General features: G+C 36.0%; 1 protein-coding gene across 15 annotated transcripts in view; it reads left to right on the top strand.

Moving 5' to 3' along the window:
- ERC1 (ELKS/RAB6-interacting/CAST family member 1) overlaps positions 1 to 23,144 on the top strand; it is a 302,503-nt gene that overhangs the window by 82,531 nt on the left and 196,828 nt on the right. For all 15 annotated transcript variants that reach the window (XM_012732452.1, XM_012732450.1, XM_004692830.2 and 12 more), the window contains 2 exons: positions 157 to 324; positions 9,728 to 9,895. In XM_012732452.1, the coding sequence (XP_012587906.1) occupies positions 157 to 324; positions 9,728 to 9,895 (336 nt within the window). The remainder of the gene's footprint in view (positions 1 to 156; positions 325 to 9,727; positions 9,896 to 23,144) is intronic.

The raw sequence follows: 23,144 nt of genomic DNA, 5'->3' as shown, positions 1-23,144 counted from the left end.
CAAGATTAGGTGATGAAATAAAGATAAAGTATGTCCTGTTATAAAATTTAGCCTGCATTTACCTTCCTACTTTGGGACTCAGATCTGTCAAAGATCACGGTGAGAAGTAGTTTTTTCATTTGTTTTTTCCTTACAGTATTTTATTTTCTTTTCTAGATTGGTCAGGTGAAGCAGGAGCTATCTAGAAAGGACACAGAACTGCTAGCTCTACAGACAAAGCTAGAAACACTCACAAACCAGTTCTCAGACAGTAAGCAGCACATCGAAGTGCTGAAGGAGTCCTTGACTGCTAAGGAACAAAGGGCCGCCATCCTACAGACAGAGGTAAGAGAATGCTGGGATTTGTGGGCACTTTATTCCTTGGCACCTTTTCCTATGTGTTACTCATATTTTTGTTATATTTAGATTTGGGAGACATGGTTAATTCTTTAGCAGTGTGATCAATTACTATACTAAAACATAACACTCTTGTTTCATTTTGCTCTTAGATCTGACAAATTTAAAGCTGGTGAATTTTATGTGTTTCTAGTACTTTGCACTTTCACTAAGTCTATACTAATATTATGAAATGAAAAGATAGCTGTACAAAAGAAGTCTGAGTGAAGCTTTTGTATCAAGTGTTCTTTAACTTTGACATTCTGAATAACTTTCGGCAAACTGACATCTAGATATGTTCTAGGGTCATCTCATTTTGAACTATGGATTATTAGAATAATCTGTTGTATATGTATCTTCATATTCTGTTTGAAAGTAAAGTTAGTATTTTTAGAGATCTTGATACATTCATCAGTCTTGATTTTAGGTCAGACTATGTGCTAAATAGTCCTAGATAAATAAGTCCTAGGTAGATCAGTATGGGTCTGTCAAATTTGTAGTGATATTATTTGGATTTATTGCCTTTTCTTTTAATTTATTGTCTTAATATTTCTTAAAGAACTAAGTGAAATAGGGAATTTAGGTAGGAATAGATAAGTAATTACAACTTATAGAAGAAAAAGTGTACAACGTGGATTGGTTTTTTCTTTTAAAGAAGCAGGTCATAAGTTATTAAGGACATAGTTTGACAGAAGGAACCGGGGCTTAAAGACAATACATGGAAACCTCATAGACCCAAAAGATAAGAATCTTCAAGTGAGGAGGAATGGGGAAATGACCCAAACTAGAACGCAGTATCGTGTTTTATTTAGGTGAAGAAACTTTGTTTAAAAGATATATTTGCAATTTAGGTATATTTGTAATTTTCTGTACAACTTCCACTTTTTCTGTTTTAATTATGTTTCGCTTTATTATAATGTCACCTTCATTCCATCACACACAGCCTCATAAAGGCCCTGGCCTTAGTGAGCACTGAATCCAAACTTAACTACCAGGTGCATAATCCTGGGAGTGTTATTTTTCATCATGCATTACTTTCTACATATGTAAGATAAGATGGTAATGAGTGCCAGTGTCCTAAGGTTGTTGATGCCTGGCTCACAGGTTTTTGTGTTGTTAGTGTGTTTCTTCACATAAGATCAGCTAATAGACTGTTAAAATGTTGTGAGACTAAATAGTTAGTTTTCCTTTCATTATTTAGAAGACTGCTCTTTGGTACATTTATTAAGTTGAATTTAGGTTTATTCAGGGAATTTCAAATGTTATCTGAAAACTGTTACCTGAAAAGTTATTAATTTATAGCTTTACTAGCAATTTTCCTTTTCAGTAACTTGTTGCTTGTAGTACTACAGAAGGATCAGAAGAGGGTGCTGTTGTCTTAGATGTGATGGTACTTTCAAGTTTGCTACTGTGAGAGCTTTGGATGGAGGTGGCAGGTGTGCGAACCAGAGAGCCATGCAGTTGGTTAATGATAACACATACATTTAAAAGCTTGTCACAGTGTAATAAATGACTTTTCCCCCATTGGCAATCCATCCTTCTCTTTGTACTCCTCTCAAATAATGTTCTTATTAGCTAGGTCTCACACAGATGGGCTTGTGATTGGTTTCTCTACAGTAGAGAATAAAGACTGCATTTGTGTTTATTCTTGAATGGTTTTTATATTTATTTTTAGCCATTGTGGGAGCAACTGAGTTTCAGTGATTACCCCTATACATTAGTAGGACAACTGCTCAGACAGCCGTCTTGTCCTAAAAACTCTATTGGTATAAAAGCTAACTTCTTTTTGTATTTATGATAATTATATAACTGTAACATGTCTACTAGCATTTACTGTTTTTTCTTAAGTCATTCTGGTGACACTTAACAAGGATCACTTTTCTCAAAGACACTTTCTCATTTTCTAACTCAATAAAGGCAATTTGAACCAGCTTTTTGAAAGTTCTCACAATTTTTCTATAATTTGTTCTAATTCATCTTATCTTCCTCTATTAGACTTTGATCTAACCCTCAAATCAGTTAAGTTAAGCACATATTTAAAAGAACATGGACTGAGGATTTTTTTTTTTTTTAATTTCGAAATTCTTTTAAGAAAGAAGGGATAAGGGAAAATAGCTGATTTTCTTTCTGTTCAAAGTCCAGGTAATGAGGCCCTATAAACAGTGTATATATAGTATCTCTTGGAATCAATTCTAGATGATAAACATCTTTTATAATCTATTGACCTCTATAGATCTGGATTTAGTAACAGTGGTTAATAATGTTGGGTTTGGAGTCAGATGTAGACTTGAAGTGCAACTCTCTACATTTTCCTCTTCAATTTCTCACTTCCTTGTTTGTAAATGAGGGTAATAATACCCATTTCCTGAGACCATTGTAGCTAGGCTAGATACTTAATTATGCAGCTGTCACCTAAATTTGGAGGGAAATTAAATCAATGGGTTAAAACATTAAAAATGCCTTAGAAGTGCTTTGATTTGATATGTTATTTGATTCTCATAGTAATGGTATGGGTTAGGCAAGAAGAGTTTGGCATAGGTGTAACAACACTATTGACTTTAAAACTAAAAAAAAATTTTTTTTAAAAAAGATTTATTTATGGCCCTCCCTGGTGGCGCAGCGGGTTAAAGCACAGCACTGAGAATCTGAAGCCACTTCCGCATGAGGGCCTTTCCCGCCTGCCGCCTTCCCCGGAGGAGACCACATGGCGAGCCAGACCTCTCCTGACCCGCCCGCTGCTCCCCTCAGCAGTGTACTTCGTAGATCTGCCTGTTCTGCTCCCCACTCTGTCTCTGGTGAAGCCTCTCACCGCCCCTGAGCCTCTGGCCTGTACCCCAGTTCTGTATGCACAAATAAATAAATAAATCTTTAAAAAAAAAAGATTTATTTATTTGTGCATACAGAACTGGGGTACAGGCCAGAGGTGCAGGGAGGTGAGAGAATTCACCAGGGACAGAGTGGGGAGCAGAACAGGTAGATCGACGAGTTACACTGCTGAGGACAGCAGCAGCAGGCGGGTCAGGAGAGGTCTGACACGCCATGTGGATCACCTCTGCCATGTGGTCACCTCTGCGAGGCAGGCAGGGATCGAACTCATGCTAAGGTGGCTTTAGTTTCTTAGTGTTGTGCTGCACCACCAGGAAGGGTCCTTAAAACTAAAATTTTAAAATCATTCAAAGTTTAGTCAGTAAGTCATAAAGAGTTTCAGAGAAAGAACTTAAAGGGAGAAGCTGGACTAGGGGCCTCCCTGGTAGCACAAGGGGTTAAATCTCAGCTCTTTGAAGCTATCCACAGCCACTGCAGCTTGATTGAATTCCTGGCCAGGGAGCTGACCCACAAGGCTGCTCCCCACAGCAGTGTGTCTCAGTGGATCTGCCCATTCTGCTCTTCACTCTGTCTCTGGTGAATCATCCTCTCACCCCCACACCTCTGTCCTGTACCCCAGCTCTTTTATGCATAAATAAATCTTTAAAAGAAAAAAAGGGGAGGAGCTGGACCAGTTCATGTTCTCACCAGTAGCATACAAGTGTTCCTGATTCTCTGCATCCTCTTCAATACTTGTTTTGGATTTTTTGATAGGGCCCATTCTCACAATGTGAAGTGGTATCTTGTGCTTTTGATTTGTATTTGCCTGATGATAAGTGATGGTAAGCACTAAGAAAAATTTACAATAGGTAGTTAAGTGGAAATAGTGACCTGTAAAATCCAATGTGAAAACCAGGTCATCTCATACTAATTTTATATTTGTCTTTGTATGACTTCCAGACTGACAGACAGGAATATATGGGAGATCGGAATCTATAGCTCCTCAAGATGTGAAAAAGAAAAAAAGGCCGCATAAAAAAAAAAACAAAAAAACAAGATAGTCTATTAAGTAATCCTTCAAAATCTGTGTAGTGGCTGCCAGAAAACTTTCCCCAAATCAAAAATGTAATCTTAGGTTGTTTAGTTTCTAGAAACGAGGAGGAATTGATAACACCTAAATTATTGAATTCTGGGTACTGTGGTTTAAGGACACAAACACATTTACGAACGTTTAGGTGCAGAGTCTGAATCCATGACATCATACAGAAGAGTTGAAGGGGAGAAAATGCTCATGCCATAGCCTGATGGTATTTGAGTGGCTGTTCTGTGGAAAAGTCTCTAAGAGGTTGAAATTAGGCCAACGGCTAAAACTACAGAAAACATTTTATTTATCTATATTTTACTTTAAGATATGAAAGAAATACTGCCTGTGCCTGTTAAGAGCAGAGTAAGGGCAGCCTCTGGAGAAGAATCTTGCACCTAGTCTTTACTGGAGTATCAGATACTAGACATGCCTGCTCCAAAGTGATCTAGAGTAGAGACACAAGCTTTGGAGATTGAAGCAGGTCACCCATAGGGTCCTTCTGATGTAGAAATGCTCTGTTTTTTGAGATTCTAAGAATGTTCACATCAAGAAGGTTATAGGCTTAGTTGGGCTTAGTTCTGGCACACTGTGGGGAAGTGTTCTGGAAGTACTGGCTTAGAGGGGTCAAGGTAGAAGGAGCAGGTTGGCTGACTCCCTTGCTTTACTGGATTCACAGAGACCAAATATATTACTATTTTTACTGGGGCTGCATAGTGCAGTAGAGCTTATTAAGGTACATTCTGTGTAGATGTTACCACATCTTCTTTATCTGCTATGAATTTTTAATGGAAAATGGCTAGACATGATCTCAGCACTGGTTTTGTTTTATTGTAAGTTCCCCCCCCTTTATTTTTGGGGGGTTAAGTACAAATAAACTATGTGTTGTGGAATGGTATATCTCTATCCCTGCCCTTTTTATTTATTTTTATTTTTTAAGTAATACAATAATTTTTACATCATTTTGTGTCTGCCCTTTTTGATGTATCTCAGAGCTCTCCAACTTCTTGTCAGGTATGACACTTCAAAAAGATCTCAATTCCATTTGTTGAAATCATCTTCTAAAAAAGTTTGTGTATGCTGTCAACACTGAGGCCCATTGCCATTCATTCCTTCAGCCACCCTGTTAGATGGGAACAATGGGAAATGTGGTCATAGAAATTATTCTTTGTGATCTTGAGCAAGTCATTTCATTTGGACTTTGATTTTCTCAGCTTTGAAATCAGGGGTTTAAATTAGATTATTTAATTAAAAAATTACGAAATACTGCCAAATAGAGGAAAAATGCATAAAGAAATATACTCACCTCTCAGTTTTAACTTACAGTAATGTTTGCACAGATTAGGTGAACTTAAAAGCCCTTTAAATGGTTTTTTAAAAAAAGGAAATCTCTTTGTAAATTAAATATTCAATGGATTATCTAGGGTAAGTAAAAAGTTTTGTTAGAATCTCAGGTTTTTAGAACTGGTTTGAATTAAAAATAAAAACTTGAAAGCTATCATAGTGTTAGTGTGTTAAAGACTTAGAACTGAGTAGGTTTCTTTAGGGAAAATTGTTTAATGTGAGATATAAAGAGGGGAAAATGACAGAGGGACCAGTGAAGACAACTGAAGGGAATTATATTGGTATAGACAAGAGAGGAATAATAGGTTGATAAGAAACAGCCCTTGTTCCCATGTACTTTGTTACTGTGAATGTGCATTTAGATACATGTTTGTTGATGCAAACTGAGGGTAACTTCAAAAGTTTGTACCATTTCATTTGAGATAATGAGTAGTTTTATGATCAGAAATGAGAGGCGGAACAGCAAAGGACTCCGTTTTCAGTTCCTGTTCACTGGTAACGAAAATCTTGTCGAGAGAGAAACCTACTGTTTTTGTTGAAGTTGGCATAACCTGCTTGCCACAGCCCTTGATGCTTGGCAAACTAGGTGGATGCTGTTCCACCAGCTCAGCTGATGTGAATAAACAAGGACTTGTTTCTACTGCCAGAAACAGTGTTGGGGTGATGACTGTGTGTCCTGCTAGTCTCTGACTTTCCTGAATGTGTTTTTTTGGTTTGCAAAATATGGACTTAATGCAAAATTATACTGTGAATTTAGTTCACTCCAAACCAAAAGATCAGTGTAGAATTTGAGCAATTAATCTAGTAATAGCAAAGTGGTTTTTGTGGTTGTTTTTATCTCAGATCTCTAAACCAGCACATTCAAATTCTGCCTCGCAAGGAAAAGTATACACACTTTGAATGAGAGGTAAAGAAAAGATCATTTAATAATTAGAATATGCATTTGGACATTTCTGTGCTTAATGCTTGTGATCTCAGTGTTTTTTTTGTTTTTTTGTTTTTTTGTTTTTTTTTTTATCAAAGTCTACATTTCTAGCTACATTCACACCAAAGACCTGCATGTTTATAGTGAGTTTTCATTCTTACCTTTCAGTTACCACTTCCTTGTGGGTCTTATAGCTGACATGGTATGCAGGTATTTATGACTGGTTAGAGCTGGCACATTTCTTTCTCCCTTAACTGAATAAAAACGTAGCAAGGTTCTTTTGGAGAAGAAGCACAGTCACTGTTCTGTGAGACATTGGTGCCATCAGAGTGAGAAGCACATAGATGAGGGATATTTTCCTGCTGTTCTGATTCCTGATCCACAGATGGAAAGCCTTTCATGTTTCTGAAATTAATGCTGAGAAGGAAATTAGCGTTATTGATTATTATCGATGTCTTATTATTAAGACTTATTTGTAGTTTTAAATGCTTGTGCTTTTTTTTGTCTGTAATTTTTGCTTTGAGTTGCTTTGTTGAACTTGTGGCTATTGGTTAAGACATTAGAGATGGAGTGTGTATTATATTAAATACAAATTTGATTGTAGAAATTAGGTGTAAATGATTTAGTGATTTATCTATCTAAAAAATTTCTGACATCCTTTGTAAGATGTTGGTCTTTTTAACTGTGCAGAAGGGTTATTAGCAAGTGCCTCCTTGACTCACCATGACTGATGCCCTGTAATGGAGTCAGCTAGTAGGAACCAAATCTGCTAACATCAAATAGGATCAGTAGCCACGCAGGCCAGTTTAAGCTGAGCCTTGGTGCCAAGTGGTTAAGGGTGAGTGGGTTCTTTGGCATCTTGAGTAGCCTGGTTGTTGAAGTTCATGTTCTGCAAAGATCCTAGCTCTGCGGCGGGAGCCTTCTCTTGTCGATTGAATCAGTATTTAGTATGGTCTGACTTTTTTGGATTTTTTTTTTCTTTGCATGATGGAGTGTTTCTATTTTTAATAGGTAAGATCAAGGCAAACTGATGGTAACTTAAAATTTTGCCACCTTGTACCTGCCACCTTTGGAAAGGATCAGTTGTAAAAGGGATTGTTTTCTTAATTTCTCCTTCTGATAGCATATTGTTAGTGTATAGAAACACAATAGATTTTTGTATATTGATTTTGTATCATGCAACTTTATTAGTTGATTAGTTCTAATTTTTTTTTGCTGGCTTTTACTATATATATATATAGTATACATATATATGTATGTACATATATATGTCAATGTCATTTATAAATATTGACAGTTCTTTCATTCCAGTTTGGATGTCTGTTATTCTTTTTCTTATCTAATTGCTCTGGCTTGGACACCCCATAGTATGCTGAATAAAAGTGGTGAGAGCGTGGACATCCTGTCGTGTTCTTGATGTCAGAAGAAAAGCTTTTAGCTTTTCACTGTTGAGTATAATGTTAGCTGTGGGCTTATCATATATTGCCTTTATTATAGTGAGCAATGTTTCCTCAATACTCACTCTGTTGGGAGTTTCTCATAAATGAATATTGCATTTTCTCAAATGCATCTATTGAGATGCAGAAATTAAAAGTGTTAGAGAGGATGTAGAGAAAGGGAACCTTCATACACAGTGATGGGGATGTGAATTGGTACAGCTACAATGGGAAACAGTATGGAATTTCATTAAAAAAAATAATAATACAAATACCATATGATCCTGCAATTCCACGTTGAGTTACTTGTCCAAAGAAAATGAAAACATTAACTTGAAAGTATATATGCATCCCTGTGTTCATTGCAGCATCATTTACTATAGGCAGGGCATGGAAATAATCTAACTATTCATTGATGACTGGTTTCAAGAAATTACAATATACATAGTATCATTCACCCATTAGAAAAAGACCTAAATCTTGTCATTTGCTGTGACACGAACACATCTTGAGGGCAGGACAAACACTGTACCATTGCTTTTATATATGGAATCTAAAAAACAAAAACAAAAGCTATAAAAACAAAACATTATGCTGATAAGTAAGCTCACAGATACAGAGAATAGATTCTTGGTTGCCAGAGAGTAGGGTTAGGGTGTGGAAGGAATGGGTCAAATAAGAAAATACACTGGATTGCTTATTTTACAAAATTGGGTCATAGCTAATTTTGCTAGTCTTAGACTATTCATATTTTTATTTATTTATTTTTAAAGATTTATTTATGCATACAAGAACTGGGTTCTTGCCTTTCTTCTTCCTGCTTGGCAGCATCAAATATATCTGCAAACATGCCATGCTGTTTCTTGGTTTTAAATATTTTTTTTTTTTCTCGCTAGACTATGACATTTTCCCTGCCCTTTCATAACTGGTGAACTTCTAGTCATCATTCAAAATCAACTTAGATATTACTTCTTTCAGAAACCTTTTCTGACCCCTTTGGCATGTTCAGAAGAGTGGTATCTCTTCTGTCTTTGTTCCTTTTATTTTAGTGTCCTTTAGTATTTGATAAAAGTTATAATAACTTTTGTAGTCATATCTAGCCTTTGAGTCCCAGTTTTTATAATATGGTATAAATTATTTAGCTCCTGTGTGCCAGTTTTCACATCTTTAAAATAGGGATAATATTAGCTACTTTGCAGTGTTGTGTGTGTGTGTGTTTTTTAAAGATTTTATTTATTTATGCATACAAGAACTGGGGTGTAGGCCAGAGGTGCAATGGGTGAGAGGATTCACCAAAGACAGAAAGAGGAGTGGATCTACAGAAATATACTTCTGAGGGGAGCAGTGGGCGAGACAGAGAGGTCTGCTGCACCATGTGGATCAGTCTGTGGCTGGGGATCGAACTCATGCTGCAGTGGCTGGTCATTGCTTGATAGTGCTGAGATTTTAACCACTATGCCACTGGGTAGGCCCTGCTTTACAGCAGACAGAATTACTTGGAACAGAAAGGTGAACAAAAATGGTTCTTTACTGAAGAAGTACAGTAGTAAGCTGAAAAATAGTAAGTTCTAGTATACAGTGCTGTGGGAACAAAGGAGAAGGAGGTAGCAGTTGTTTACGGGGGGTGCAAGATATTAAAATGGCAGCATAGCAGTAGGGTCTTAAAAGAGTTGTGTAGTAGATTTTTTTCAGTTTGGTGATGAATACATCTACATTACATTTCTTTTTTCTCAATCAATTATAAAAATTTTACATTCTTAGGTGGATGCTCTTCGATTGCGTTTGGAAGAGAAAGAAACCATGCTGAATAAGAAGACAAAACAAATTCAGGATATGGCTGAGGAGAAGGGGACACAAGCTGGAGAGATACATGACCTCAAGGACATGCTGGATGTGAAGGAGCGAAAGGTTAATGTTCTTCAGAAGAAGGTAAGGTGCAGGTGTTTTGAGTTATACATCTGGCATACTTCCTGATTCTTATCTTACCACTAAGTTAAACCTGTCAAAAGTTCCTTTTGGTTTCCTCTGAGTATATTTTAGCAGTTAATGATTGTAATTTTTGTTGCAGTCTTTTATTAGTTGAAACTGCTGTGCACTTCAGTTAAAACTTTTTAACAGTAAATTCTGTTAGGATCGTCACTAGAATTTCCTATGCTATTTCTGAAATAGTGTAAATTGCCAAAGTACTTGCATTGACATTCTACTTCTGTCTTGCAATGGAACTATAATGACATGAATTTGTGTAAAATACAGACTTGGAATGGCTGCAGCTCCATCTGTGTGATTCATAAGACTAGAATTTTGAATAGCAAAGTATGCTGTTACAATCAGTATATAATGTGCATGTGTCAAGGGAAGGGAGAATTTTTCATTTTTTATCTTAATCATTGTTGGTAAGAGTTAAATGCTGGAATAAATAAAAGTAGGGCAAATACTCATTTAATGTAGAGAGTGTTGCTAACTCACCAAGGGGTAGGGTGAACTGACCACTACACTCACCCAAATGAAGGAGTTTGCCTGAATGAAGGAGACTCGGAGACACAAGAAAGTGAAGCAGGAGCCTGGGGTCTGGAGTCCGAAGTCTGTTTATTAGGACTACCTGTGGATATATGTAGGGTCTGTGCATGCAGGGAAAAACAGGAAATGTACCCAGGAAATGTGCCCTATGCAGAAGGTGGGGTGCATGTTTGTACCCGGCCTGGGGCTTCTTGTAGCTTCTACTTGAAACAAAGTAGTGGACTGCAGCTATTTGCAGGATAGAGTGCACTGAGTTCTGCTGACTTGACCCATGCACAATATTAGCCAGGGCGGGCAGGTGCACTTGAGTTCCTGCAGAGTTAGCCACAGATAGGACCTTGGAAATTGCAACTTCAAGTGAAATGACATGTAAGAAAATCAGATCCTCAAATAATGTCTTGCAGTTAGTGTTCATGACATTGAATGAAATGGTATTCTAGGACTAATAATTGTTACCTTAACACTCCTCCTTTTTTTTTTTTTAAGCTTAAGTAATGGGTGTCCTTGAGGTAGTAGTTATACATTATAATAGATTAGAAGTAATACTTTTATTTATGACAATAGATGAGGAATAATTCTCTTGACTTACCCTTAAATTCATCTTTTTTTCTTTTTAGGTACAGAGGGTCATGGCCCCATTTTTGCTTATACTATATTTATTTGTTTTTCATTTTTTCATCCTTCTCATTGCAGTTCCTTAGAGATGCAACCACTGTAACATGTTTTTGTGCCTTTTCATAAAACATTATGCATATTTAGATTATGACAAAGTTCTTATGCTTAACAAGGGTATCAGTTAATTCACACACATCTTCTGGTCTTCAAATTTTTCTTTTCTCTTTACATGTAAATTAATTATATGAAATTTATATATTTCTGTAATGATTCAACTTTGTTTTTATATGTGACTTTCAAGTCATCATTGTATTATCAATTAAATAATTATTATTTGAAAGGCCATGAGAGAATTACCACATAAGCTTAAGGCTTTTTCTAGATACTGTGGTGTTCCATTTATGTACTTTGTGTCATTATCAATATTTAAATATTATCATAGCTTCTTAATGCAGTTAAACTTTTAGTAGGGTTGTTCTGCTTTATTAGTTTTCTTTTTTTGAAGAATTTTTTGACATTTCTCCACCCCCCAGATGTACAGTTAGTGCCATTTGTCAAATTCCCCTCTTTCAAAAAATAAGTCATCACTATTTTGAATGAATTTTTTCTCAAAAAATCTAGTGAAAAAGTTTCAAAGAAAAAAATTTCCCCCCCCATACTGCTGATGGATTAGACAATATGAAAATTGAGAATTGATCTTTGGCTGTAGTAAGTGAAGGTCATTAGCGACTTTAGTTGCACCGCTTTATTGGAGTGGGAAGTTTGTAATTTGTGCCTTGTTTTCCTGATCTTTCCATTACTTTAAGCACTGTATTTTATTTTTTGTGTTTTCATTTAACTTATAAAGTGCAACCTTGTCACTGACTATTTTGAAAAATAGTTTGCTTATAAATCCCCCTTCCTTATGTATGTTGGTGAACTTTCTTGTGTTTTGCTGATGTATAAAAGTTTTCAAATTTACTATGTTACTCTTTCCCATGAATGTAACTCCTATTGTTTAGACTATCTTTCACTAGTCTTATAGCTTACCATCCCAAGTTTTAAATTTTTGTTAATGTTTGTACTCTTTCTTTGAATACTTACAAAAGAAAGGTCACGGGTATTGTATTTCCCATATTGTATTTCCCAAGTTCTTGCTTGTTGACCATACATTTCTAATTTAAAAAGATACATCAAAACATATAGAGACAGTAATGCAGTAAATAATTGTAATTACTTAAATACAGTTAAAGTTTCTTAGCATAGCTTTCCTTGATAGCATTCCTATTCATTGTGTCCAGAGTTGAACATTTGATTTTGGTGTTTATGCATGCCCCAGACTTTAGGCTAGGATACATGTTATATGCTTCTCAACCCATATATTAATAGGATATATGTCATTAGAGGAAATACATATGGGAAATAAATGTGACAAGTTGTTTATCCTGTTAGGGGAATGTAAAATATGACCAGATTAAGAAACCCTACCTTTCATTTTACTTTATGTTGACAAAAATTAATAAATCTACAGTATCAAGTGTTAGTAAATACGGAAACTTCATTTCTCACTCAATGGGGTTGGTATTTAAATTGGTATAGCTCCTGCACCCCTGTATCACATATAGTGTTATAAACCATTACCTCAATAAAGGAAAAAAAACAACATTGTGACACTATGGTAAAAACAAACAGCAAGCTAAATACTAGTTAAAACAAAAAACATGCTAATTTCTATTCCTGTAAACTATGGTTTAAGCAATCAATTCATTCCAGTCTAATTAAGTCAATTAACATTTATAGAGCACCAATACTCTTATTGGTTTTATTTTTATAAGACACTTTATAATTAAGCAATAAATTAATTAAATGCTATAAAATGATGCAAGTACTTTGAAAAGCACTTAATGAAATACATGCAAACCATACCTTTCCAGATATCTGAATCTTAAATGAATGCGGGGACATGTAAGAATACTCATAGTTACCTCTTTTTGGATTTGAAACAAAATAAAACTGAGGAAACATTATGAAAATATTCACTGAAAAAAACATTATGTTGTCGTGTAACATATATCTCTTTTGTTTTAAAGCGAGAGACTATCTAGACAAAAAATTACTCAAAAATCTTTTCTTGTGGAGGTAGGGAAGTCAGAGAGATGCAATAAGTAGGAACATGTGAACAGCTTAAATAGTTTTAGTAAAGTTCTTACTAAGATGAGTAAAGGGGCTTGTGTGTGCATAAATCAATATGATATATAACATATATATCATACAACATACAGATATATACATTAAATATTATGTAATATAATTTAAATATCTGAAAGCAAATTACTTTAAATTTGCGTGGTTGCCAAATGTAAGGTTTATTCTATGTTTTACCCATTCTTTTTATTTGATATTAATAATAAAAATACTTGGAAAAATACTCAGCATATACAGTACTGGTCTTCATTGAAAAATATTTTTTCCTGTATTTATTTTGCAATTTATTATTAACTTCGTAATCCTAAAATTAGAACCATCTTTTTTTTTTTGAAGTTTGATTATACACTTTGAAACAGTGTCTGAGACAGATGTGTCATTTGATAAAGTTGTCTGATTAAATTTTTTGTGTAAGATCTCTGGCAAATTATATATTCAGCTTTGGTAAATTATGTCCAATTACAATGACAGTTTGACCCACTTGCCTTGAATTTGGCGATGGACAGTATTTGCTGGTAGAGATTAACTTGGGGGGCCATATTGAAGGAATCTAATTCTGTTTGAACAGAACAGCTTTTTGGATTTTGGGAGCTTGTTATTTGACAACTCCCACATCTTATTTTCCTATGTAAATATTTGTTAGTAAATATTTTCCATTGTAAATATTTCCTAGTAAATATTTGTTACTCCAATTGTTATTATTGTTCCCTGGATAATTTTACTGGTGGTAGTTATTTGTCTACAAGAACTAATTTTCCTCTGTTCTTGACTTATCCAGTGGAATTTCTGGATCTAATTCCAAGAGAGATGTTTAGAACATCACTAATAACACTATTCTTTGTTCTAGCTGAAATGCAATATTGGACAATTCACTGAAGCTTACTAACCCCACCTGGAGGCAGGACATAACACATACCTTGGGGTTTCTGTTAAATGATGTAGTGTATGTGAAAGTACTTTACTAAATTTTACATTGTTCAGTTCAGCCAATTATTTTAAATCTTTGAGCATTTTTTTTTAAAGATTTATTTATTTATGCATACAGAACTGGGGTACAGGCCAGAGGTGCAGGGGCGGTGAGAGGATTCACCAGAGACAGAGTAGGGAGCAGAACAGGCAGGCTGATGAAGTACACTGCTGAGGGGAGCGGTTGGTGGGTCAGGAGAGGTCTGCTGTGCCATGTCAGTCACCTCTGGGGTGGGGATCGAATTCATACGGAAGTGGCGTTAGCTTCTTAGTGCTGAGTTCTAATCACTGCACCACCAGGGAGGGCATGCATCTTTTTTAATCTTAATTTTATTAGTTTGTTTCCTTCAATTTATGTCTTCAACTCACTGATGATCACTTTCATAGTAAGTGGTAAGATGTTCATTATCCCAGAAACATTTTCTGAAGTATATTGTGCCTTTAAGGTTGGTATATTCATCAAAACAATTATAAAAGCTTTTTTGTTGCTTCTAGAATGTTTTGGTTGTTGTAACTAAGCCTATTTTACTTTATTAATTACATGCATGTTCCTGCTCCCCACTTTTTCATCCAGTTCCTTAGAAATATGAGTTGATTAGAAAGATCACTCTATATAATTCCTTTCTTTCCCTGCCTGCTTACTAAATACATTTGTAGTTGTACAGTAAAAATACTTGGGGGTTTCCCAGTCTACCTAGACTGTCTTCATTCAACATAGTACCTTCTGCTGTATACTAGGCACTGTGCTAAATACAAAAAACGAAAGATGTTGTTTCTATGCAGAGCCTCAAGGTTGTGAGAGTTACAGAAGTTATAACACAAATGGTTTATAGTGGGCACAAAGCTGTGAGTTTTATATTTGACCTTGTGTGAAAGAAGTCTAAGAATTCTTAGGAGGTAAGGTCAGAAAACTGAAGGGAAGTTTGCTGGAGAAGAGATGAAACATCCCAGCTGAGAGAGAAGTGTGAATGAAAATGTGGAATAATGCATCTTTCTATACTACTACATCCTAAAATTTCCTCTTTGCTCTTGAAACGTTTGCTAATATAATTCTTAAAAACTTCTGATAGAACTCTGAATGCCTACTTTTATTTTTAGTATGAGCTTATATTACATGATCTCTGGGAGAATTATTTCCAATTCTTAACAAGTTTTCAGTGTATGTACCCATCTCTGATGTGCTGTTAGTTTACTTAGGAAACTAAATAACAGAATTCAGCTTTTCTTTTCTTGGACCCTGATGATTTTCTATCAAACACCTCAGGAGCTTATTTGCAGTGAGATATTGAAGAGGTAGAACTTTAGATATTCCTGGAGAAATGCAGTAGTTCTTCAAAAACTTGATATACTTTGGTTTAGACACTGATTCCACCAGGAATGGAGTTTGGGACTCTGTTTTCATCCTTGTCTTGAGTATCTGTACTCTCTGTCATTTTTCCCAAATATTTGTAATTACATATATGAGTGATATTTAAATATAAAAGGAGGGGTACCAGCAAGCAGTTTACTACTTTGGGCACATTAGGTATTCATTTAAAAAATTGTTTTCTGAGCACAGTATCAAATACCCTGGACAGTTTTTGGCTCTGTCTGGCCCACCACTGCCTATCTGTGTCATACAGCTTTCTGAGTGATCTATGTCTGCGCATGCACCAAAATAACCCTGTGTTCAGAGAATGAAATGGGACAATAGCAGATGGCCAAGCATGCTGTACAATGGGATTAGCATCGGCTCCTCCTTCCCAGGGTCCTCCCTCTGGTTTCAAGTAGTTTTGTGTTACAGTAAATTTCTTATCTTTATAATAAATCACTGACCTGGAAAATGTAATTGAGCATTTGAATCTGAGCTGCATTTAAAATCAGTGTTAAAATTGTACAGCTTCCTGCTTGATTGATTATAAGTGATAATGTAGCTTGGGGTTTAATTTGCTGACACAGATGTTATCATTCCCTTCTATGCTTCTATAACTTCTGTTTATTTTGCCTTGCTTCTTCAGTTTAGTCCGTTGTGGTACTTAGGATTTAGTTAGCTAATAGTGACAGAAAGATAGCTGATAATACAGAATTTAGAAGGTTGAAAAAATTTTTTTTTAGATTTATTTATTTATTCATACAGAACTGGGGTACAGGCCAGAGATGTGGAGGTTGAGAGGATTCACCAGAGACAGAGTGGGGAGCAGAACAGGCAGATCAACGTAGTACACTGCTGAGGGGAGCAGCGGGCGGGTCAGGAGAGGTCTGCTGCACCATGTTGATCTCCTTTGGGGCAGGCGGGAATCGAACTCATGCAGAAGTGGCTTAAGCTTCTTAGTGCTGTGCTTTAGCCCACTGCACCACCAGGGAGGGCCTGAAATTTTTTCTTTGTTTTATTTATTTGTTTTTGTTTTTGTTAGATTGGTTCTTCAAGTCTTCTGCTATTTTATTTTGTGTAGGATGTCAGAAAGAATAGGCTCTTTAACCTGTTTGTTTTTTGTGGAGTCACCTTGGGTTAGTGCTGTGTTAGTTTCCTCTCTTTTTCCATGTGATAAAATAGAATTAGCATTAAATTTCTATATACTAACTTATTCAGAGAAAATTAATAATTTATTTAAAAATTGTGCTATTTTATTTTTAATTACAATTAATTGCAATACTATGTAAATGTTTTTATTTTTACATCATAACCCAGCTGTTAATGAGTAATAAGTTAGAAGACCAAACAAGGCCCTAATCAAATTTTATGTTGGAAACTTAATATATTCAAACATTAGATTTTTTCCCTTTTCTTTCTTTACTTAAAAATTTTAAGTAGAACTCATTTTAATTAAAAAAATTTAAACTACGTAGCTTTTTTGTTGAAAAAACAGTATATAGTAAATGAAATCGTATTGATGATATTTCTATTGTTAGTTGAGGATATATATCTCGTGTAGATTTACTCCCCCTTTTTCAAATAAACTATGGAAATAGTTGAATTTGTAAAGTCTGATTTAACTTTTAGCCTTTCAACAGATAACTTTTTAAATGATGCTAATCTTATACAAATGACATTTTATGGTGATTGAAGGGTTAGTTCCTAAAATGGGAAGACTCTTAAGTTTACCATGCTATATCGTAATTATGAATCTCCTCACCATCCCTTCCACTCCGAGGACACCCCTAAAACAACACAGAACACCCCTCATCCCTACATAGTATAAAAGGAAAAAAAAAAAAACTTCACACAGAAATGATTGAAACAATACTTGCAGTAACATTATTTTGTTCACTTAATGATGAGTCAGAAATTCAGGATGTGCTCTTGAGTAGTTTATCCCCTCAAACCTGGAGGTGTCTACAATTGGATGACCCACTGCCAAGATGACGTCATTACTGTACATTCTGTCTACATGCTCTTTGGCATCTGCCTTAGGGATTCTGCACATGTCTTGGGTATCTCACAGGATAGTAAAAGTCGTCACAAATCTTCTGTGGCTTTTTACTTCCAGCCATAGACTGTTAGAAGCCGAAGTTGGCTGGCCAGTTACAGGGTTGTGTTAGGAATTGGCTTGGAAGGGCGGGGATTCTTCTTTCGTATTCTATTGGTGATATTAATTACACAACCTACCTTGATTAAGGAAGTGAAGAAATAGACTCCACTTATTAATAGAGATGTGGCAAGGCCACATTGTGGAAGAGCATGTGAGGTGTGGGAGATTGTGTCCATCTTTGGGAAACATCTGCTTCATTTGAGTAATGATTTTAGAATAAAGGATTTGGGAATATGAAAATGAAATTTTTTTTGTGTGGCAGGTAATAGAGCTTATTTTGTTGACTTAGATACTGCAGCCTTATTAGTGTGGAAGAGGAAGATTTCTCTTGTCATGTTCTACTTAGTGTTTTCACCTGCTGTTCATAGGGCTCCTATTAGCATACAATCCTAACAGAAGTCACCTCAAACAGAAAGAATTCTAAACACTTTAAAATTGTTTTACGTAATTTAGAAGTCATCACAGTGCATAAAAATAGCTCATAGGATAAGAGTGCAGAGGAGTAAGGTATATGAAAAGGTCAGACTGACAACAGAAGATGAAATGCTGCTGCTATTTGTTTTGGAGAGATTTCTGGGATAAGGCGGACAACTGTACACGAGAACTTTTGATTTTTAGCATAGAAGAGATTGCCATCCAGAAGACACTCAGACTGAGTATGTGATACTGGATGCAAAAGAGTTTGAAATTTATAATGGAAACAGCTAAATTATTTTTGTCTGGTTTCTTTAACATGTTTTTAAGTTTTTGCCCATGTTGTGACAAGTGTCAGTATTTCATTCCATTTTATTGTTGGACAGTGTTCCTTTACAATAAACATACCACATTTTATTTATCTGTACTACAGCTAATGAACACTTGGATTATGTCCACTTTTTGGCTAGTATGAGTACTATTCCTATGAATGCTCATGTACAAGTTTTTGTATAAGCATGTTTTTATTTTGGAAACATTTATGGGTCATATGTTAACTTCATGTTCAGCATATTTTTTTTAAAGATTTATTTATTTATGCATACAGAACTGGGGTACAGGCCAGAAGTGCAGGGATGGTGAGAGGCTTCACCAGAGACAGAATGGGGAGCAGAATAGGCAGACAGACAAGTACACTGCTGAGGGGAGCACTGGGCGGGTCAGGAGGGGTCTGCTGCGCCATGTGGGTCACTTCCAAGGTGGGCAGAGATCGAACTCATGCTGAAGTGGCTTTAGCTTCTTAGTGCTGTGCTTTAATCTGCTGCACCACCAGGGAGGGCACCATGTTCAGGACTTTTGAGTAACTATCAAATTGTTTCTAAAGCTGTATGATTTTACATTACTACAACACTTTTTTTCTTTGAAAATAGCATTCCTAATGGATGTACAGTGGTATCTTCTGTATTTCCATAATGTGTAAAGATACTCAACTTTTTTTGTGTGTCTTCACGATCATTTGTGTATCTTCTTTGGAAAAATGTCCGGATTCCTTGCTCATTTAAAAAAATGTATTTGTCTTTTAATTGTTTTATTCTAGAAAATCTGTATTCTGGAGCCTTGAACTATATTACATAGATGATCTGCAAATGCCTCCCATTCTGTGGATTATTGCTTCATTTTCTTAAGAACATTTTTGATACACAAAATTGTAAAAGGTTGATGGTATGCAGTTTATTTTTTTGGTGCCTTATACTTTTGTATACATTTGAAAAGCCATTGCCTAATTGAAGGTCATGAAGATTTCTTCCAGGTGTTTTGTAGTTTTCATTTTTACATGTATGTCTTGATCACTCTCTTGTTAATTTTTGTGTGTGGTGCAAGATAGAGATTCAGTTTAATTGTTTTGCTTGTGGATAATTGTTTTGCTTGTGTTCTAGCACCATTTGTTGAAAAGACTGTCCTTTCTCCATTGAATCATCTTGGAATCCTTGTGGAAAGTCAGTTAACTAGAGACACATGGTCATTTTTGAACTTTAAATTTTATTCCACTGATTTGTATGTTTATTCAACTCCACTCTCATGGTTACTGTAGCTTTGTAGTTGGTTTTGGTAGTTGGAACAGTGGATCCGCTTTATTACTTTTCAAGATTGTTTTGGCTTTTGGGGGTCCCTCCCATTAGGAGGTAAGAAGCACACCTTTGACCGCACATTCAGGGACTAAGGAAACATGAACTATGGTACATGTGTTGTAGAGAATGAACTCATGAATCACCTATGGTCTCAAAGAGCACTGCTTCTTCAGAGCTCAGATAACCTGAAGCCAGGCTGCCCAGAATACTGTGTTTTCTCATCATGTTGACACAGACAGACCACATTGCTTCAGAAATCAAGAGGAGCTGGGAGAGCAATGGACCAGTGGGAACATACCAAGAGAGGACTGGTAAACACATGTGAACATTTGAGCAAAGGTCAAACGATTCTTTAATTTCCAGAAAAGTGATAACCAACAAGCTGCTACTTTCCACACTCATCTTTCTCAACCCCTAACCACTCTGGGATGGGCTGGTTTATTACGAATTCTTTCACAGATAGTGAGTTTCTTGCAGGAAAGGGTTTGTGCATCATAGCTCTGATCCGGTGTCTGATTGGTGTGAGAGATGTAAACAAAGGCATGTCGCTGCTGTGAGGGTGCCCTGTGCAGGCAGAATGTGGAAGGAGAATAGGTCAGTGAAAAACCAGCTACGTGTGAAGAAGAATAACAGGCCAGCTTGCTGTACCAAGAAAAGCAAGTAAACAAATAAAAGTAACTTGAAAACTGGAAATTTTTCCACTTTAAAATATGGAAGAAACAGCATCCCTGTTGCAACAAAGATGGTTCTTAGAGCTCTCGTAAGAGATCCTGTAGCAGGAACTTGTCAGAGGAATAAACAATAGATAATTATCTACAAAGGGACAAAGGATTTAAAAAAAAAAAACACACCACCTCAATCCCAGGTTTGAAGCACAGTCAATATATTCTTCTGCTTATAAACTGCTTATGATTTTGGCGTGAATTAACTTGCTCTGCATTCTCACCTGTTTGGATAGATGCCCAGGTATCTGTCAACTTTAGTTGAGAAGTTGAAATAATTAGCCACCTGAAGAAGTTATTAAATCAAGCTTTGATGAAGTAGCTTTTGTGTTCTCCCTTCTTTTTGCCATACCAATATATACACCCTAACCAGAAAATAGTTCCAAGTATCAAACATCTATTTTATTCTTTATCTGTTTTATCTTCCTGTAATTGCCCGGGTCACCTTATTTTTTGCCTCTGAACACATTTTTCCGCCTCTAGAAGATTAGACAAGTCCTCCAAATTTACTAAAGAAAATTTGCTAAATTTGATAAGATTTGGGACTTGCATTTTATACAGGTAAGGAACAGGTGTTTGGATCTTTCCTTACATCCCACCTAATGCAAACTCTTATTTGTTCCATGCATATCAAATTTGATAAGCACAGTTATTTTGTACAGTAGCCACACAAGCAGTTTTAAGTGTAGTGGCTGTTCATCTTAAACAACATCCTTGGTATATGAAAAGAATGCCAGTGGCTGATAATTTTTAACTTCTCCTATACTTTTGAAAATTTGATAAAAGCTGTTATTTTATTTACATGGGCTCTCCATGTAAAAGTACACATGGCTGACTTACGTGAACTGGGATGTCAAACATATTTCAAAGGCCATCCATGAACTTCTGGTTAAAAATGGTCACCATCGGGTCACCCTCCTTGGTGGTGCTATGGGTTAAAGCGCAGCACTGCAAGTGACCTGCAACCACTTCAGTGCCGAGTTCGATCCCCAGCCCCAGAGGTGATCCACTTGGCACAGCAGACCTCTCCTGACCTGCCTGCTGCTCCCCTCAGCAGTGTTCTTCGTCAGTTCTGCCTGTTATGCTCTGCACTTTGTTTCTGGTGAATCCTCTCACTACCCCTGCTCCTCTGTCCTGCACCTCAATTCTGTATGTATAAATAAATACATAAATAAATCTTTAAAAAAAATGCTCACCATCTATGAACAACTAAGTTGGCTTATGAGGTTCTCTGTATTTAACAGAGCTGTATAATTATGAATGTGGTACAAGCATAGCATAAATTGAGAGCAACTATAATTTCATTTTGACTATAATTTATCTAGAAAGAGTATACCAGCTGAACATGATGGATGCTGTGTTATGAGTGACCCAGATCTCTCTTGAGGATTGAAGGACATGTACCTTACATACAGAAGGTGCTGTTTCGTTTGTATTAGTCTCTGTGGAGATGGTCCTGGCCAAAGACGCCTGCTTTGTCCAATGGCATACTCCCCCCCACTTGGATCTGGTAATTGATATTTGTAAGGTACAGGGTTTGAATCCCCTTTGCCCTTATTTGGGTCAACTCTGAAAAGCTGTTTTAGATTCAGAGTCCCTCATAGGGTTGTCTGAATCTTTGGAACTTTGTGCTGAATTTCTCCCTCTGCCACAATCTTGCTTCTCTCCTGCCCCTCTTTCTTTCCATTGGCTGAGCTAAGAACAGTAATAAACTTAAAGCACAGTAAAATCTGTCTCAGGGTCTGCTTGCTGGGATTCTAACCTTGTCACAGTAGGGATGAATATTGGTTAGCTTTCAGCCATAAAGTAGAACTGATTAAAATAAAAATTTAGTGAGGTGAATTTGAATTTATACTTAAAATATGTGAGCCATCCTATTACCATTCTGTTCAGACCTTTTATTTCAAGTAGAATTTGAATGTTTTGGTTTCTTTGATTTCATTTAATTGTCTTCTGGTTATTCTTTGGCATTTCAGAAATCCACACTGTATCTGACAACTTGATATGTTTAGTCTCACAGTGTGATGCTATGAAAGGTGTGGGTTGTAGAGTTGTTTAGCTGCCTCACGGAAGACCCTAAAGACTTCCGATTTTAGTAAGTGCATATAAGATGAGAATTCTTTTCACAATCCTGATTATATTCCTTATCATGAATCCTAAGAATTCTTTGATAACATTTAAAAAATTACTGATTTTGTCATTATCATTGAAATATTGTATGACTATTCTAAACTCATGAAATGTATGGGAGAGTTATGTGGAAAAATCTAAGTAAAAATAATTTTTCCTTACTTTAAGTTGGGGTAATATTATACTTTTGATAACTTTTCTTTTTCATGTAATAGTCTATAATAAAGGCCTTTTCATGTCCTTATCTTCAAGACTATTACAGTAGTTGTATACTATTCCATCCAGTGGGTAGATCATTTTAAATTTAGCTAGTTTCATATTGGTTTGTATTTAAGTTTACACAGCTTTGTTGTTAATAATGCTGAAGGCCCTCTGTGTTGGTGCAGTGGGTTAAAGCACCACACTACAAGGCTGGTTGCAGATGCTTCAGCATGAGTTCAATCCCCAGCCAGGGAGGTGACCCACATGGCGTGGCAGACCTCTCCTGTCTCAC

Source organism: Condylura cristata, unplaced genomic scaffold (assembly GCF_000260355.1).
Source record: "Condylura cristata isolate star-nosed mole 26May11 unplaced genomic scaffold, ConCri1.0 scaffold00034, whole genome shotgun sequence".
Taxonomy (NCBI): domain Eukaryota; kingdom Metazoa; phylum Chordata; class Mammalia; order Eulipotyphla; family Talpidae; genus Condylura; species Condylura cristata.
Note: the sequence above shows the minus strand (reverse complement) of the source record. Positions and strands in the feature narration are given on the sequence as shown.